Below are 17278 nucleotides of genomic sequence, written 5' to 3' on the forward strand. Positions count from 1 at the left end.
TAACATATAGCCTAACAATAGTTTATCCAACACACTCCCTTAATGTACAAATGTTTTTTTTTTACAAATACAGAAAAATAGTGTTATTTTATTAGAACATGATATTATTTTACATGAGAAATTGTTAAGTACCTATCATGTTAACAAATTATAAGTATGAAATTGACAGTAGGCTGTTTATTTATTTTTCTCTAAAAAAAGATTTGCCATTTAAAAATAGTATGCTAAGTAGCCTGCATGATTTGTGTAGGCTAAATTATGTCTTTACACATTACTTAATAGCTGACTTGTAAACTTTGAAAATTTTGTGCTGGACAAAGGTTTTGTGAATATGTCAGCCAATTGGTCCTCTGAGCAGCAGTACTTTAAGTCAAATAGTTTGGCATGAAATTGTTCGCTCACAAAGTGAAATCTCACATCAATATGCTTACTCTTTCTGTTCATTTGACCTGATTTGATGAGTTTTATGGCACTTTGATTATCAACATTCAGGGTGGTTTTCACAGTTTTTTCGGTCAGTTCTGTGATTAGAGTCTTGATGTATTTTATTTCCTTGCAACATTCAGCTGCAGATATGTACTCAGCTTCAGCTGTTGATAGAGCAGTTATTGGTTGTTTTTTTGAACTCCATACAATTGGTGCACTTCCTAACAGCAGGACATATCCGCTTGTACTTTTTCTATCCTTTACATCTCCTGCGTAGTCTGAGTCACAGTACGCTTGAATACTTAGGTCTTTAGAACTTGTTGAAGGAAAAAATATTCCTTTGTTTTTTGTTCCTTTGAGGTATCTCAAAGTTCTCTTGATGTTTTGGACATCCTTTTTTCTCGGATTTTCGGTAGAGCGGCTTTCAAAATTAACTGCAAATGTCATGTCTGGTCTAGTTTTATTAGTCATGTAGAGAAGGCTTCCTATAGCTTCTCTATAAGGAAAGTTAGTTTTTCCATCTTCATCAACAATCTTAGTCTGTTCTTCTAAGGGAGTAGATACTGACTTACACTCTGTCATATTAAAGTTGTTGAGTACTTGATTTGCATAGTTTGTTTGACTGAGATAGATGCCTTCCTTTTTCCTGGTTATTTCCATTCCAATATACATATTTGGATTCTTGTTAATTGTCATCTCAAAATTAGTTCTGAGTTTTTCTAGCAGGTCTTTAAGTTTATTTTGATTTTTCGCCATTAAGATGCCGTCGTCAACATGAATAGCCAAATAAAGTTCATTTTTAATATCCTTAAACAGGCATTGATCGGTTTTGAGCTGTATTAGTCCTTCATCTTTCAGAAATGAGGTTAACTTCTTATTCCACTGACTTGGAGCTTGTTTTAAACCGTAGAGGGCTTTCTTGAGTTTGCAAATTTTCCCTTGTTCCTTAAATCCTTCTGGTATCTTCATATAAATATCATTCTCAATTTCCCCATACAGGAAAGCAGTCTTTACATCGAAGGTTTGGATATGTAAGTTTTCTTGAGCAGCTAGTGAGAAAAGAATTCTTAAAGAAGCACTTTCCACAACTGGACTGAAAGTATCTCTAAAGTCCAAATTTCCTTTCTTCTGTTCACAGCCTCGAACTACTAAACGGGCTTTATATGTCCCATCCTCTTTAATTTTAAACACCCATCTACTTGTTAGTATTTCATCATTTTCATTCAGTTGTTTTTCATCTATTATTTCCCAAGTCTCATTCTTCTCTAAGGATTGTTTTTCTTTCTTAATGGCCAATTCCCATTTTTCTTTATCGCTCCTAGTCATACATTCATTGTACGTCAGCAGAACTTGGCCGTTTTCATATTCTTCTTCATATCTTGAAGGTCGTTTCATATTTATTCTTGGTCGCAGATTGTAGTGTCGTTCATTTTCAATTTCTTCATTTATATCAGGCCTTCCAATATTTTCTTCTTCTAGGTTTGCACCTAGTTGGTTTTCTTGATCTTCTCCTTGAGTTTCATGCATGTGTTCTTCTCTTTCTTCATCTTCTGCAGTTTGTGTACAATCTTCATCAGAAAAATTATTTTGCATCTGTCTTATTTTAATTTGTTCAGAGTTTGCATCTTTGAAAATCACATCTCTAGAGATAAATATTTTTCTTTTTTCAGGATCCCACAATCGATAGCCGTTCATTGCATATCCGACAAAAATAGCTTCTTTACTTCTTGCTTCCAATTTCTTTAAATAGCCTAAGACTTTTGCATAGGCTACTGTGCCAAATATTTGAAGTCTTGAAAGGTCAGGTTTTCTGTCGTACCATTTTTCAGCAGGTGTTGTATCTAGGTTAACAGTAGGGCTTCTATTAAGTAGGTATGCAGATGTTAAAATAGCCTCGCCCCACATTTCTTTATGTAGATTAGAGTCAAAGATCATCGCTCGAGCCTTTTCCATTAATGTGCGATTCATTCTTTCGGCTGTTCCGTTGAGCTGGGGTGAATAAGGTACTGTGTAGTCTATGACAATTCCTTTAGATTTGCAATACTCTTTCAGACCACTGGCAACATACTCACCACCATTGTCGCACCTTATTTTAGAAATTTTAAGATTGAAATGAGCTTCTGCTTCATTTACATATTCTTTTAGGTAGCTAAACACTTCACTTTTACTTTTTAATAGATACACCTTACAAAAATGAGAGAAATCATCAATAACAGTTAAAAAATACTTTTTACCATCGTGAGTCAAGGGTTCAATCGGACCGCAAAGATCAGAATGTATCAGTTTTAAAGGTCTAGAAGCTTTTACTCTAGATGTATTGAAAGGATTCCTTACTTGCTTAGATTTAATACAAATATCACAAAATTCATCTTCACACATATAAACATCAGCTGGAATGCCATTACTAATTTTTGTCAACTTTTTCATATACGGAAAACTGATATGACCTAACTTTCTATGCCATTCTAAAGCTACTTCATTACGTGTAGTAGGGCTAGTGTTTGACTTTATGATTACCGGTACATTGGTTTGTTTTTGGATAGGTTTTACACTTTCTGTATCAAAAGGTTTAGGCCTACATTCATTTTGATCAAATTTGCTTAGGCCTACAGTAGCGACTTCATTTACACTTTCCGTTAACTGAACTACATACAAACCACTTTTATTTTTACACCCTTCTAAAATGATAGACTTATCTTTCAGAACTTGTACCTTGTTTTTTGTGAATAATACTTCGCCACCGTTTTCGGTAATTGCATTGACAGACATTAGGTTATTACTTAACTCTGGTACATAAGAAACATTTTTTAGTGTACATTGGTCAGAGTCAACATTTCCTACAGCAATTTGCTGCATGCTTTGATTTTTCTTTGCAACAGAAATACTTTTAGTACATGATTTTACATTTTCTAAAATAGAAATATCATTTGTCATGTGATTAGGGGTACAACCACTATCAATAATGAAAGATTTGGTATTAACGCTATCGCATAGGTTAACACAATCGCCTAGTTGTGTAGACTTGTTTGTTGGCAGATTTACATGACTCAGAAAAGATGTTTTACAGTCATCTTTAGGTTTAAATTTAGATTTGTTACGGAAAAAGCAATTCTTTTCAGAATGGTTAGTTTTCTTACATATATTGCATGCTTTAGGCTGCTTATTTTTCAAAAAACATTCACTTTCTACATGATTAGGTTTCTTACAGTATGAACAAAATTTTGATTTTAGGCCTACGTTAGGACAGTTTTGACGAATGTGTCCTGATTCCTTACAAGAATAACATGTTACAACTCTAGGCCTACCTTGAGATTTGGTTTTAAAAGCTACTTGCTCACAGTCACTCACGGTCTTCGCCTCTTCTTGCAACAGTCTAGCCTTCAGGTTCTCGAGGGTTTTCTCGGTTGCACTGGTAGAATCCCACGCACTGGAGAAATGTTTATATTGGTCTGGAAGGATACTCAGGATCTTTGTGAGTAGCATCGTGTCGTCCACTTTTTGGTCAAGTCTGTTAAGCTTAAAAGCAATGTTCTGTATGTAGGCTATGTTTGACATCATGTCCTTTTGAAGATCGAATTTGAAGTTGTAGAATTCTTGCAATAAAGAACACTTTTGCTGTGTCGTATCTCTTTGAAAAAGGCGTTTTAAAGTGTCGTACATTTGTTTGGAAGTGTCACAAGTGACTACATGCATTTTAACTGATTGGTCTATAGTCATTATTATGATGTGTTGTGCTTTTGCATCTAATGACTTCCAAGCCTTCTTTTTCTTATCATCTTCTTGATTATCCAAAGTTTCTGTTCCATCAACAATATCCCAGAGATTTTTGGACTTAAAAAGAATTTTAACCTCAAAGTCCCACATGGTGTACGATTCGATGTCCTTGAGTTTGCCGACATTGTTCAGTTCACTTTCACTCCCGGAACTCATGATAACTTTATTCCTCTTTTTCACAATGGTTTTAATGTTTTTATGGTTTTACTATATATCTGGTCCCATAACCTATTAGTTTTTAAAGGGTTTTTAAGTTTAGTTTTAAGGCAGTGATTAGGTTATAGTAAAACACCATTTTACTTGAGAAGATAGTCTCTATTTCAACTAGCAGAGTTGCCAACATTATAACAGTGAAAAAAAACATTTTTACATTACACAGAGATAACTATTACATAGGCCTAAATTGATAACATATAGCCTAACAATAGTTTATCCAACATATGGTATGTGATATCATTGTTAAACAGGTTCAGACACGTTTGTCTGCCAAGGAAGGAGAGAGTTACGGAGACGCAGGAGCAGTCGTAGAGGAGGTTCTGTCTAACATCAGAACCGTGGCAGCCTTCGGAGGGGAACACAAAGAAGTTGACAGGTGAGGAGGTAATATATTGATTAACCACACATGTTGTTGGATTTTGACTAAATTTAGTGTTCTAGTTTTAACTCAAAACAAAATAGTACAACCCCCAATGTTGTAAAAATTATGGTTCAAAAGTTGTTGCAATATTTGTGATTTTGTCCATAAAATATTACAGTTACTCCCACTGATGGCCACCACCACCAGGTGTTGACCTTCCACTTTTTAATTATTCCGATATTTTACTGCATAGATCGATACACTGTTTTGGATAGTAATATTCCCTATAAATACTTCTACAGTAATGTCTTTACTGCTTCCAGATACAATCAAAAACTGATCCCGGCCAGAAGAGTTGGCATCAAAAGTGGAATATTCTCGGGTTTCGGAGGAGGAGTTTCATGGATGTTGATATTCTTCAGTTACTCCATTGCGTTCTGGTATGGAACTCCGCTAATATTGGCAGACCGATACAATGAAGACAAGACTTATACTCCCGGAGTTTTGCTCATTGTGAGTATTTTGTCTTATCAGTATACTTAAGCTACAGCCTGCTGTTGTGACTTGATTTTTAGCATATAAAAATGGTTAAGTTACCTGATGTCGCCTTGTGGTCCAAGTCTTGTCGTTAATGGACTATGAGCGTTTCGGCATAAACACCATCGTCATAGTCGTATAAGAAATAATTTTCCCTCAAGAGGTGCGACAAAAGTTCACAAATAAAACACATAAACCTAAAAAACACTGATCGAACTTTATTTAGCATCGTTTCTCTTATACGGATCTGACAACGGCGTTCTTGCCAAAATGCGCATAATCCATTAAGCACATAATCCATTAATTGTTTCAATTATTGTAAAATTTGATGTAACATTTGGACTTTCAGGTTTTGTTTGGTGTTGTCAGTGGGGCAATGAATTTAGGTTTCTGCACTCCTCATCTTGAAGCTTTTGCTAAAGCTAAAGGAGGTTACAATTCTGTCATTTCAATCTTACGAAGGAAACCTGTGATAAACATCGACAAGAAAGGAGTTCTTTTGGACTCAAAATTAGGAGAAATTGAGTTTAAAGATGTTCATTTCACTTACCCTGCCAGGCCTGATGTTAAGGTAAGTGGAGACTTTTGTTTTATTATTGTAAATTCAGACGTACATGCTTTGTTTTGAACTTCCTTAATTCAAACACCTCTCCTATTTGATAAAAATAAAATTTTGCATTGTTTTTGGACAATTAATGTATGATAATTAGGGATTATGTTGATCAATGGGCCCAAACTCTGACATCGAATCACTTTTCCATTTTCAAGCTCCTTGTCACCAAAATAAATGTAATCAAAATTGTGGATATTTACAGTTTTTTACTCGTCCTTTGGTGTGCTAATTATTTAAATTCCAATTTTTATTGAGAAATTTTAATTTAATTCTTCTTAGGTTAAGTTCCTTTAAGGAATTCCTGCAATGATCATTAAAGATGAAATATTAACTTGGAAGATAATACAGTAATTGAATACCTCTATCAAACATCGTTGCAAAACAAAATATTTTGTGAAATTGATATTTTTCAAAGAACAACGATGCAAATAACATTCTCTTCTGCATGGGATATTTTGATTTTAAAAATCATAGGTTGGCAGCACTTATACAAGTGATGGAATATGTTGGAACCAACATTTTTGTGTTTTTTGAAAATATTTACTTCTGTCACTTGAAACAGCAATAATACACTTGCTTTGGCAAAGCTTTTCAACTATGTATTTTTTGTTCACCTAGCTCTTTTCACAATGACCGACAACTTTGTTTCAGATTCTGAAAGGACTCAGCCTCAAAGTCAAGAAAGGGGAGAGTGTGGCCATTGTTGGAGGTTCGGGGAGTGGGAAGTCAACAACAATTCAACTAATCGAACGTTTCTACGACCCTCAGAGTGGTCAGGTGAGTCTTTGTTAAAAAATTAATTTAAATAAGTGACTATTTTCATACCAATCTATTAAACTATCAACCCAATTCACATAGAATATTTTAGAATCTATAGAGGGTGTTTTTTACACAACCCAAATTTCAAGTTCAATATAGAGAATCGCTATTTACAGACAAAAGAAGCTCATAAGCTGTAAGCTCTCCTTCCGATTTTCTATTACGTTCTTTACCGAAACTCTACTTAACCGGTTTTCTAATATATTTTCATTATTTTCTACACAGTTTTGTGTTTTTGAAAATTTATTGTGAGTAAAAAATTCAACATGTTTGTTCTCTCAAACACAACCTAAATCATGTTGACAACAATTCTTAAATGCATCAGCTTATCGGCATGAAGTAAGGGAAGCAGTGCTACTAACATATGAACTTGTTTTATCCCTAAACAGTGATTCTCAGTACGAATCTTGTAATTTGGGTTGTGTTTGTAAATACACCCTGTGTACGCTAAACAATGTCTACATTTTTAAAAGTCAGTGTTGTCTTAGATAAGTCTTAACGGAGTAGACTTACGCACTCTGGACCTGCGGTGGGTTCGAGCTCAGATTGGGCTGGTCGGACAAGAACCTGTATTGTTCAACACGACGATCACAGAGAACATCTGTTGTGACTTGAAGGTGACGCGAGCAGAGATGGAAGAAGCAGCCAGGGAGGCGAACGCTCATGACTTCATCATGAAATTGCCTGCGGTAACTATACTTTACATATCGTAGATTAGAGTTTTACTCAGCAGCCAAAAATATTTTTACTTGATGTTATAGATGTTGGTTAGAAAACTACGTAGTCGATTTGATTTTTATGTGGACTTGTTAGGTACCTAATTGTTGATGCTCTAATTTTAGACATAGTATCTATAGATACTCTAGTTGTAGACACTAGGTGTGCTATTTACATTATTTCATGTTTGTGGGATTGTAGCCAACTTTTTTGTTTATTAAGGGACGATTTTCTAAATTTCAACTGAAGATCACTTCGATAGACATATGTTCACGTACAACCTGAAGAAGTAAAGTGCAATTTGTGTTACCTTAAGTAGGTATAAACACAGTTTTCAATATTAATCAGTATTTCTGAGGATAATTTGATTAATAAGATGAAACTGAATTCCCTTGAACTTAGACTTTATTGTAAAGGCTGAAATAATTTCATGGTGAAGAACATAAACCCTAAAAATACTGCAGTAGGACTGCAATACCTCGAACCTTGATATCTTGAATTGCTATAATCCCCTTGAAATCCCCATAGATCATAATGTTAAAAAGTAGCCTACCTCTATAAGTCAAAGTTTTTAAGTATTTAACTGCAATAAGTTGAATGTTAACAGTTTTTGAAAAACCAAGGATTTTGAAAAACCAAGGAAAGTATGAGGCTGAATTAAATAACAAGAAAACATGTAAGAACAGTGAGACCAGATTTGGACAAATGTGTTTTGAATTGGTTAAAAAGGTGTCAGATTTAAAACATTCCCATATAAGGACCAATTTTGCAAGTGAAAACCGTACTAGACACCACTTAAGTGTGCCATTGAGTGTTTTCTTCTGTACCTTCCATCACAGTGCTAGTTAGGAAGTAACAGCATTGAATAATTTTAAAAAAAAAACCTTTCTAGGGTTACGGGACCATGGTAGGGGAGCGCGGCGCACAGCTCTCTGGGGGCCAAAAGCAGAGGATAGCCATTGCACGAGCTCTTCTGCGACAGCCAAGCATCCTGCTGCCAGACGAGGCGACTAGTGCGCTGGACATGGCTAACGAGGCTGTGGTGCAGAGCGCGTTGGAGCGTGCCAGCAGAGGCCGCACGACTATCACCATCAGCCATCGGCTCTCCTCCATCCGCAACGTCGATCGCATCCTGGTCCTGGCTAGCGGAAGGTGGGATGTCAAATGAGAAACACAAAAAAATTTGAAAATTTAGAATACTTATTAGGACTACTTCTTAGCTTAGACCTTCCTTGGTTTTAAAACACTGTTATTTACAGTTAAGTACCCTAATTTTTCTGTTAAGTGTAAAGCTATGTTTGTCAGGTAACCCTGCTATCCCAAAACCTAGGACATTGGTCCCTAAGTCAAATGATTTACTTAGTACAGTAATAAGATTTTTTAGGATAAGCCTATTCACAGATAAGTAACGTATAGAGGAAACTTGCCTATGGTACGACCATGCACTTTCAGCTCTGGTATGTTTTGATGGTAACATAATTGTGACGATGAAGGAATATTCCATTCGGCGAGCACTGTGTGTACATTCCTTAGTGGTTAGTGGTTGTCAAGATGTCAATCTGGGTCTTATTTTAAAGTAGACCTTGGCTTCGCCTTAGACATGGCGCAGTTCGGTTTAGATAAATTTAAATTAATGTAATAAGTAAAGTATGCGAAAATGAAGGCAGTAGTGAAGCCACCACAGGAGCTGGTGATTGAAGAACGGTGAGTGAGACGTATTTGGAAGCCATCGAAGGTAAAGAACTCAAGTTAACTGAAAAACGAAAATGTGTAATTTTGATGCACATAATTGGAGAAAGGGCAGTGGAAATCTTTGAGACCTTCGACAACAAAAAGGAAACTTTGAAAGAAGTGTTGAATCAAAGCCAGTTTTACACAACTTTTTACTGAAAGAAACTTGAAGCATCAAAGAAAGATGATGCCAAATGGGAAGAGGCTAAAAAACGAGTGGAAGCAAAAAGTAAATGTCGTGAAAGTTTGAAGGAACGTTCAATGAACGTTCTAGATAAAAATGAACCCAAGAAAGGCCATGGATCTAGGAACTTTTGTAAGCGTTCCTCCTGTTAAAGAGGTAAAAGAAAACGCTCCTCCTGTTGAAGAGGTCAAAGAAAACGCTCCTCCTGTTGAAGAGGTCAAAGAAAACGGTGCTCCTGTTGAAGAGGTCAAAGAAAACGCTCCTCCTGTTGAAGAGGTCAAAGACAACGCTCATCCTGTTGAAGAGGTCAAATAAAATGCTCCTCTTGTAGAAAAGGAAAAGCCCCATGAGATATTGGTAGAGCCTAGAGTCTACACCAACAAGATGGCTAATCCAGAGATGAAGCTGCACAAGGTTGCCAACCACCCTTACCTGGTGCAGATGCCCGTTGAGGTGGTTGATGGAGTGATGAAATTCAATGAGGAGGTGGTTAGTGGTTGTCAAGGTGTCTGTCTGTGTCTTATTTTAAAGTAGACCCTGGCTTTGCCTTAGACAGTCACACAGAGCACAGGGTCCTCCTCCACCGTGAGTGTTGTAGTACTTGAGGGTAAGGGGTGCTGCGAGTAACAATGTCTCTCAAAAGTTCATGTCTTTAAGTTTCACAATTTTTTGAACAACAAAGTTTTTCTGCTCTAATATAATTCAGGGGTTTTCAGTTAACTTAATTTTACACTTAGCAAAGGGCTGAAAATTGAAATTATATGACCGCTAATTGGATGATATAAAACTTTTTGTTTGACAGAACTAATGTAAAAGTAACCATCTTTGTTTTGATAGACTGGTAGAGGAAGGATCTCACTCAGAATTGATGGAGAAGAAGGGACATTACTACTCTCTGGTGACAGCTGATGCTTCTCTTCAAGAGGGTGAGTAAAATCAAAGATGGGTCATTTTTTATTTTTTATTAATTTATAAAGATTTACATCCAATTAATACTATTACAAAAAAGATTAGTACTTTTTTGCAAACTTGGATTATTTTAAATAATCAAATGGTTTCATTGCTTGTTGTAAACATACTTATTGAATACATTAAATTAAGACTTAACAAACTAATTTTTCCTACAGTCACCTGACAAAGTGGGTTCCTTGTACAGAAAGCCTTACTTTTTCGCACAGTTTTTAATTTGGCGCACTGGCGCACACCAGTATTCCAACCGAACAACACAAAACAGCGTGCGTTTATTATGCAGGTAATCCCTGTATGCTTGAAAATAAGTTGGCAACACTTAAAGATATTACGACTACGATCAGCTGGTGCAGCGTTTCCCATTTCCTTCAATGTTTAGATTTAACCTAACCTAAAAACGTGTTTGAAAGACTAATTATTTATATGATTTATGGTAACTGTAGGAAAAAATATAATGTGTAACACGAGTGCAAACTGCTTTTGCTGCACTCGAGAAACTTTCCTCACTCGCCTTTGGCTTGTGCGTAAACATTTCTCTTGTGTGCAGCAAAGTGCCACTTCGCTCACTAGTTACACAAAAAACTATTGAAGAAGGACATAACATTAACTATAAAAAGTATAATGCTAGTACTAAGTCCTTACCTACTCTTCAAAATTGAAGCATTAGGAGATTTATGCTCTTGAAATATCTCGTTGGTCAAATTTTGTTGAAAATGCAGTAAGTTAGTTTGTGTTTTCACAAAATTTAGTAAAAGTCTAGTGCCTTATCTAATTATCAACCAAATGGTAGCATTATCATTTAGTCTAAGTGGCACTTTTTCTAAAATTTCTATTTGAGCTGAAAATATTAAAGCTTTAATATATGGTCAAATATTGAGATAAAATAGAAGTGGAAAGTTATCAAAGCAGAACATTTCATTGATGGAAACCTGTTTAGCTTCCAGTCCCAGTAACAAAGACAAACTAGATACACAAACAAATGAGTTCATACCTCTGGAAGAGGCTGACGTAATACCAAAGGAAACTGAGAAAAAGGAAGACTTGCCTGAAGAGGTGAGTAAAATCCAACTTTTCTTGAGTTGAACTAAAGTAATTTCATATGAATCAAAACCAATCAGTACTTTCAGCAATTTACTAGTTCATATGTACGTTGTCGTTGAAATTGTTTCTTAAACTGAATAGCTCTGCCAAACAACGTTGCAAGAGACAAAAGTGAAAATTTTCAGAAAACAAAATTACATTCTGGTTGTGCTGGTGCTAACACAGCCAGTTTACTGTGCATTCAATCGCTTGTACCGAAAGTGATTTCCCAAAACGTGCTCCGATTATTCCCATCCTCGGCTTCGTTGATTCTTTTGGAAGTAATAAACTACAAAGAACGAACTCTTAGGATTCGTAGCCTATCAAACAGTTGAGAACTTAGCGATGCTGGTGCTTACAACTGGGACACGCCGATGTTGTGATGTCCGCAACTGATGCTGTGCCAATGTTAAAGTAGCCTGCCCACGCTCTATTTGCCGAAGCCCCAAACTACAACAGTTTACCTAAACGATGAACCAAATATATATTTTAAAACCTTAAGAAACATACTAAAACTTTTGTTCAAAACATTTTGCGTATTTTATTTGCAAAAAATATATAGAGGATAAAACAAAATTGTGTACCTAAAACATAAACACTATCAAAGTTAAAATGTTGTATCGCTTTGAAAATATTTTTTAGAAGAATACCTTTTAGGACAAAAGTGGTAGATAAACTAATTATAAAATAATACAAATCAAATTTCAATAAGATATCATCCGTAGAATTTGAATTGTATCCAATAAAATGAAACAAGTGCAATTTCTTGGTTTGGAGTGGATCCCCATCCACTCCCCCGGGGAAAGCTCAAGGGGTAGAAGTGGGGACTTTTAGGAAAATACCTTTCATGTGGTTCTATCTAATAATTATAAATTATTTATCACATATACAAAAACTAGCTATCCACAATTTAGTTGCAAAAAATTGTGTTTTATTGTTTTCATTGACTGAGCATCAAATAACATGTTTCCTCTGAAGATACAGAGGAAACACATTTAATTGAAAGATTACTTCTCTGTGGGCCACATTAAAAAGCGATCAAAATAGTTTTTTTTTAATTTATATGTATTTTTAGGCTTCTAAAAATCATTTCAATTGTAATTATTTTTAATAATTTTGCTGCCTGAATTTTATGTTTACTTCAACATATAAAAGGTGTTGTTCCTAGGATTACAATGTCCCACTTTTGAAGATCGTCGGACTCAACAAACCTGAATGGCCCTACGTACTCTTGGGATCTGTCTTTTCATTTCTCAATGGATGCATTTCACCTGTTAGTGCTGTATTCTTTGGAGACATGTTTTGGGTAAGTTTTTTTCTAGAATTCCTAGCTTTTTCACATACATATCCATGCACACATGATCCGTTTGATTCACCCGATTTCAATTTTTTGTCACGTTAACTCATATGTGCAAAAGTAAAATTATGACTTCATACTAATTAAGTCTCTGTACACTTGTACTGTCAACGGTAAAAAAATTCACTTTGTTAACTTCAAATCAAATAGATATCTTAAAATATATGTAATTTTGTTATGCTTTACTTTATGAATAGTTATCCTTAGAAATAAATGTTGTGCTCTTTAAATGATGCTAATGCTTCAGTTTTTTTTATTAAAACGTCTATGAAAATGACAAATAAAAAAATAACTTTATATTGTTGTACATTTCAGGCGTACTCTTCGCCTGATGACAGTGTCATCCTCTCCGCAGGGAACCTTTACGCTTTATCGTTTGTCGTCCTTGGGATATTTGCCTTCATCTGTGTCTTTTTGCAGGTTGGTAAATTTTGTATGTTTCAATCAATGAACGTGAAAGTATTTGGGTTACAGACTTTTTACTTTCCTCCTTTATAAATAGTAAGCCTTTGGAGAACCCCCATCCTTTTTGAGTGCCTCTGAGCACATCCAGGCATCCTTGGTGTCTTTAGGGATTTTTCCTTTTTTATTTTGTTTGATTTTTTATGGTGATTTTTCAATACAACACCATGAAAAAAGAAAAAAAATTATTTCCAAAAAAAGTGGCTCAATTTTGATACAAAGATAGATAAATATTTTTTTTTTTTGTTATGCAATTTTACAAATATTTTATTGACTACCATAAACTTTTTGTACATTTTTGATGTTTTACAGATATGTTTTATTATTAAATTATTTAAGTCCTGTTATTTAGTTTTAAGCTTGACAATATCTTTATAAATTTTCAGGTAGACTATGCAATGTTTTTTAGATGTTACAATTTTTTTTGATTATTAATACTAAATATACGTTTAAGTCTGTTATTTAGTTTTAAGAAAGGACTATTTTTAAATGTTATAAGAAGATGACGAAGCACCTGTACATTTACCTGTAAACTCTGTACGTTATGTGCCAATAAACATGATTATGATTATGATTATTATGATTATGATAACAATTTAATAAGCTATAGACCCTTTAAATCTAATCAAAATGGCACATATCCCATTGCTGTAAAAATTACAGTTTAAAAGTTATTGCAAATTTTTTGATTTTACCTATAAAACATCACATAGTTACTCCCACCACTTGGCCATGATGACGGTTGCAGACAAGTTATAGGTATGTGCCAGGTCCTGGTCCCGTTTATTTCTATTAGTCTAAGTAATATTACAACTTTTTTAGTATGTTTCATACAGTTCTCAAGTCTGACGTTAGCCGGGGTGCGGATGACAACGAGGCTACGTGTGAACGTGTTCAAAGCGATGTTGCTGCAGGAGATGGCTTGGTTTGACGATGAGAGACATTCCGTCGGCAGCCTCTCTGCTAGACTGTCGGGCGACACCTCCACTATACAAGGGGTGAGTGGTTACGTTTCATGATTTTTGTAGACCAATTTAAAGATAATTTACTTACTGGAACATTGACAAAATGTTTAATGTGTAACTGAACTGTAAACTGGATAAACATTATTTTGAAGCAAGTCTCATAATATTGGAGCCAAACTGTATAACATAGCTAATAATAATTTTAAAAAACCGCCAGTCAAAAGACAAATGCTAAGACTGGTAGCTGACCAAAACATTTGATTCTTTAAATGAATTTTTCAGTGGAAATTGAGAGGGTTGGATACTAATTATTTGGTTTTGTATTTAGCGAATTTCCCATATAGGAATTAAGCTATTACATAGGTCTCTTGGTAAGACCTCAACCTTTACTTTTTCATTTTGATTTTTCCAGTGACTAAAAACATCATCTGTTCAAATTCATATATGTATGTGTGTGTCCGTTAGCATAATAAGTTGAGTCAAAACTGCCCGATTTTGATGAAATTAGTTATAAACATGTAAACTTACATTTATTTGAACAAGTTCGCGAACTAGCATGATCGGGCTTAGGAAACATGGTTTTATGGGGTGGAAATTGATTTTTCACATTTCAACCCTCAAAAAATAACATTTTGCAATTTCTTTCCAAAGTTCCTAGTAAATCTTTAAAATAAAAATAAAATAGTACACTCAAGCATTGTTGTTCGCCTAATAGCCACAGATAAAACCTAAAAAAACTCTAAACTTTAAACAAAATCTGACAATTTTATGGGATCATTAACAAAAATGTAACCAGGTAAATGTAAATTCGTTTAGTCTGCAGATTTGCCATAGCGGGGGTATTTAATACTATTATTTATAGTTTTAAGTATTATATTACCGTTTGACAAATGTTCTGTCATTTTATGATGTAATTACATTTTGTCTTCACTTTGACAGGCCACTGGTAGCAAGCTGGGAACACTACTGCAGGGCGTCAGCACACTAGGTGTTGGTACGTTGCTGTCTCTCTACTACTCGTGGAAGATGACCGTTGTTTGTCTCATCTGTATTCCGTTCATCCTATTCTCCATCCTCCTCGAGAGCAGGGTCATGCATTCTGAGGACTCCATTGAAAAGAAAGCTTTAGGAGATGCTACTAAGGTAATGTTCTTTACCTTACAAAAGCATAGTAGCAGTGACAACCCTGATGTTATATCATGTTTTAATACAACATTTTTAAATAACTCACACATGTCAACTGTGTACAAAAATAGTTACAATATTATTTAGTTCTGAAAATATAAGAATTCTCTTTAAAAAGCTTTCTGATTTCAACCATGGTAAATAACACCAAAGGAGAAATTAACTCCTTTGCGTGGAAAAAGTCTACTTTTGAAAATTTTTTTAAATTAAGAGATGGGAAATGATTATGGAATGGTTTGAAAGTTGCGCTGGAGGACTGAGTGATTGGTTGGTGACATTGCATTAACTGGACAAACGGTAGACCTCTCCCCCTCCCACCAACCCCAATACGCACACACACATGCAAGCACACGCAACTATCAGTCTTTGCTCCAGATAACAATAAATAAATTAATTAATTCTGGTATGAGTAAAATACCAGTCCACTATTCCAGATAACAAGGAACCTACCATTATCCACGTGTCATTGCTCTAGATAGCAGTAGAGGCTATTTCATCAGTACGCACCGTGCAGAGCCTGGGACAGGAGAACGCAGTGTTGGAACGCTACACTCGTCGTCTGCTTGAAGCCGAGGAGTCACTACGTAGAAAGACAAGATTCAGAGGTGTTGTCTTCGGACTCGGTCAAACATCTGCCTGCATCGCCTACGGTTTCAGTCTCGGTTACGGAGGGTACCTCATAGCCAGGGAAGGAGCGTCTTATAGAAACATCAACATGTAAGTATTTGTTTGCCCTGCATAGAACATTGTCTTGACTTGTGACAGTTTAGCTGGGTTTTCCTAGGCGTGGAAGCGTATTGTGGTCTGTCTTTTCTCGTCTTGTCTTAATTAATTTGATGGTATTGTTTTCCTAGAAGGGGAGCGGACCGCTACTGGATGAGTAGAAATTGCTTCTCCGTGTATGCTTTCCTAGTCCGCACTCTATGTTCCGCGCTCTGCATCTAGGAAAACCCGGCTACATATTGATGGTTTTGAGTTGATAGCTAACCAGTGTGTTGACCACAATTTCTTTGTCAGAGCTACTTTTAAATAACAATACTCCCTTAGATTTTACTCCTCTAATTCCTCCAACAATTATTTTTCTTACTTATCTATTCCTGTGTTTTTGAAATTCATTATTGTGAATAATAGAAAAAACTCCATATTGTACCTTCATATTAAAATATCTATTACCGTTTACTTAAGGGGTAGTTTTACCAGGCCAAAGTCAGTCCCATGCTACCTACATCCATCAACCAGAGTGAAAAAATGAAAATTACTAGCAATAGGTAGTGGCACTTCTTATACTCTAAAATTTTCAAGACTTAAATTTCCTAAGTAAAATTTAGTACAAAAATATTGTCTTAATGGACGTTGTCTCAAAAAATTTTATAAACTTTATGTTTATAGAGTTGCAGAAGCTCTTCTGTATGGAGCCTGGATGTTAGCTCAGGCAGTTTCATTCGCCCCAAGCTTAAATCTGGCAAAGATAGCAGCTGGTCGACTGTTTAAGATCCTAGATCGCAATCCGCTTATCTTCTCTGGGTCAAACATGGCTTCTTTATCTTGGGTGAGATTATTATAAATTCAGAATTTATATTTATATAACTGTAAATTGAATTTTAAAAGGATTCAAATATTTATCAATATTGTGTGGTTTTTGCTGTAAAATATGATTTGCAATAGCAGTCAAATTTTTTTGTCAATTTTAATAGTGTCAATACATCATTTTATAATTAAAATCATTTATGGTTGAAATCTTCTCATACAAATATTCAAATATGCAAACACTTATTGGTACTGGTTTAGAACAAATTAAATGCTTCCAATTGTAGCGGTGCTTGATTCTGTTAGGGGCACATCCCTTTATTTAATACTATAAATTAAAATGTAATATTTATTA

General features: G+C 35.1%; 1 protein-coding gene across 3 annotated transcripts in view; it reads left to right on the plus strand.

The window, feature by feature from the left end:
* Window positions 1-17278, plus strand: part of LOC128987925 (multidrug resistance protein homolog 49-like) — a 49817-nt gene that overhangs the window by 17167 nt on the left and 15372 nt on the right. For all 3 annotated transcript variants that reach the window (XM_054409021.1, XM_054409020.1, XM_054409022.1), the window contains 14 exons: window positions 4668-4792; window positions 5101-5290; window positions 5664-5885; window positions 6579-6704; window positions 7235-7435; window positions 8356-8615; window positions 10216-10304; window positions 11285-11400; window positions 12596-12733; window positions 13100-13204; window positions 14083-14244; window positions 15151-15354; window positions 15872-16113; window positions 16786-16945. In XM_054409021.1, coding sequence (XP_054264996.1) covers window positions 4668-4792; window positions 5101-5290; window positions 5664-5885; window positions 6579-6704; window positions 7235-7435; window positions 8356-8615; window positions 10216-10304; window positions 11285-11400; window positions 12596-12733; window positions 13100-13204; window positions 14083-14244; window positions 15151-15354; window positions 15872-16113; window positions 16786-16945 — 2340 coding nt within the window. The remainder of the gene's footprint in view (window positions 1-4667; window positions 4793-5100; window positions 5291-5663; window positions 5886-6578; window positions 6705-7234; window positions 7436-8355; window positions 8616-10215; window positions 10305-11284; window positions 11401-12595; window positions 12734-13099; window positions 13205-14082; window positions 14245-15150; window positions 15355-15871; window positions 16114-16785; window positions 16946-17278) is intronic.

This window comes from Macrosteles quadrilineatus, unplaced genomic scaffold, assembly GCF_028750875.1.
Source record: "Macrosteles quadrilineatus isolate MER2022 unplaced genomic scaffold, UCM_ALF_1.0 Scaffold_2__2_contigs__length_208266976, whole genome shotgun sequence".
Classification (NCBI taxonomy): domain Eukaryota; kingdom Metazoa; phylum Arthropoda; class Insecta; order Hemiptera; family Cicadellidae; genus Macrosteles; species Macrosteles quadrilineatus.